The sequence below is a fragment of the Micropterus dolomieu genome, linkage group LG19 (genome assembly GCF_021292245.1).
Source record: "Micropterus dolomieu isolate WLL.071019.BEF.003 ecotype Adirondacks linkage group LG19, ASM2129224v1, whole genome shotgun sequence".
Classification (NCBI taxonomy): domain Eukaryota; kingdom Metazoa; phylum Chordata; class Actinopteri; order Centrarchiformes; family Centrarchidae; genus Micropterus; species Micropterus dolomieu.
Window position 1 is genome coordinate 2,699,060 of NC_060168.1, and position 2,456 is coordinate 2,701,515.

The 2,456-nt window shown below is 41.0% G+C and overlaps 1 protein-coding gene across 1 annotated transcript in view; it reads left to right on the forward strand.

Annotated features, from left to right (window-relative positions):
• The first annotated feature begins 300 nt into the window (after positions 1-300).
• The window catches only part of LOC123958124 (tryptophan 5-hydroxylase 2-like), a 28,043-nt gene continuing 25,887 nt past the window's right edge, over positions 301-2,456 (forward strand). The window contains exon 1 of the mRNA XM_046031348.1: positions 301-540. Coding sequence (XP_045887304.1) covers positions 301-540 — 240 coding nt within the window. The remainder of the gene's footprint in view (positions 541-2,456) is intronic.

The window sequence follows — 2,456 nt, forward strand, 5'->3', positions numbered from 1 at the left end:
TTTATTTATTTAGTCTTAGTCCTGTGTTAAATGTCCTTTATCATATGGCAAATATTAAATGGACAATACTTGTAAAGTGCTTTTTATAGTCTTTCCACTACTCAAAGTGCTTTACACTACATTTACCCCATTCACACACATGCATACACTAATGGCACAAGTACCATGCAAGATGCCAAGAAACCAATCATACACACATAATCTTTAGTCAACCTCATCCTGTATTTTTAGTTGTCTTATTATCTTATGTTGGCTTATTATCATTGTCATTAACTGAATTAATAATCATTCATCATTATCATGGCACACACTACCTCCCTGCATGGTATTTACTGCTTCAAGTACGCTCTCCTCCTGCACGCTCTGTTCCTTGGCTTCCCTGTCACACTGTTCTTCTGCCTGCTCCTCTACCTGGCAGTGGCCATGGCCAGCCACTCCTCCACCTTCCACCTGCTGCTGCTGCATAACAGCTACTGCCGCTGCCATAGATGTTTGGCTCTGAGCCAGAGCCATGGTATCTGGGGCCGGCCCAGTAAGAGAGTCGGTTAGGGCCAGCCTAGTGTCATTATAGACGATTAACCAATAGACCGCTGGCCTTCCAAATCAGGTGAGGTTGGCCCAGTAAAGCAAGGATTATACTTTCCGCAAGTAAACGTTTTTTATGACCGTGTGGACCTGTTCGCGTGCCGACTACGCTACCAGGGAACCAATCTACTGTGCATGTGTGGAACGAGTCCGCCAAGATGACTCCAGAAAGTAGTATAAGCCTAAGTTGTCTGCATCCGTGGGGACCGCAGCTGTCCGTGTGCACGCCCGCTCCAGAGTATATTCGAGCATTAAGAGATGTGACTGGGTTAGCCAAATGGCATTATGTACAATTAACTAATAGCCCACTGCCTTTCTTTATGGTGTGGGGCCGGCCCAGTAAGTGATGTGATGCGCCAAGTGTCATTAGAGAAAATTATCCAATGGTTTGCGAAACCCTTCTTTATGGGCCGGTCATTAGCGATTAAAAACAATATATATTTATTTCTATATGACCAGTCACCAAGGTTCGTCAGCCCACCAGCAAAATGTCTGTATGCCAGATTACCAGTCCACCACTCCCACCACTACAGATAATTTCCACCCACATAGCTGTACATATCAAACCGAGGGTTATTCATGTTTTGGCATACAAAAATGTGTATGCCAGGCAAAAACTCTTTAAACACAATTTCACAATTAGTGAAATACACAAAATTGTGAATCACACTTCTACTATGGTTGTGAAGGAAGGCAGTGCATGAGTGTGTGGAATTGAGCAATAACCTTGCCAAAAGGCAGGTTGAATACACATCTGATTAGATTTGACTGGAGACCCAGCCCACCCCCACCCCTGTAATGTCGCTTTTTGTGAATGAATAAAACAGAGGAAGTGAAACAGAACAGAATATATATACAAAGCCACTGCTTGTTTGAAAATAAGCTACTTTTATATTATAGAGTGAAAAGCACCTTTACTTATTGTACTTATTGTAGTGAAATGATTTTGACATATGGCGCCATTTAAAGATGTGTGAGTGTGTATATGTGTGTCATAAGTAATTTGCAAATTGGTTTGAATCAGGCAGATTGCTGTAAGCAGGTAGCCATCTGGAGAGTATCAGTTAACATGGAAACCCTCATCACCGTCACTGCTAGGAGGCCTTTTGTTCATGAATATATCACATCAAAACGGTCAACCATCCTCCTCAAGAGGAAATCTAGGATCTTATTACACACCAGCCAATGTCTTAACCTTGTAAGTGTGTACAGTTTAATGCAAAAAATAACAGCCTCTATTGTAAGGAGCTCGTAAGTGGAACAAGGAAAGAAATATAGTGGTGTGTTGTGGCCATGTACATAAAGTTGGTGGAGCTGCTGGTTTCACAAGCATTTCACTCATAGTTTGATGCATTGTCTTATAAAAATATTCATTACTTTGCCCTCAGACATAATACACATGCCCTGAAACACACACACACATACTACAACACAGTTTTACACACCGGTGAGATAAATTCAAAACAAAACTACAAAAACTGGTCATAAATAACGTTGCTTGTGGTTCTCCCCGCAAAAACCTTGATGAACACAGCAAAAGAAAGAACAAATGCGTACACTTGCACATTTTTATTCTATAGTGTACTATACAAAAACATTTAATGAGCTTATAAAATGCAACACATTGTTACAGGAAAGATTCAATTGTAACAATTTAATTTTGCTTTAAGGTAAGAGGTTTGTGACCTCTTGCATTTACTATCCACCAGTGCATTTGTACACACACACACACACACACACACACACACACACACACACACACACACACACACACACTCACTGAGACTTCATATAATATCTTATTCATCTGCTTGTGTGAAACATTCCTTCTACTCTCCAACAACACACACACAAACACACACACCTGTCGC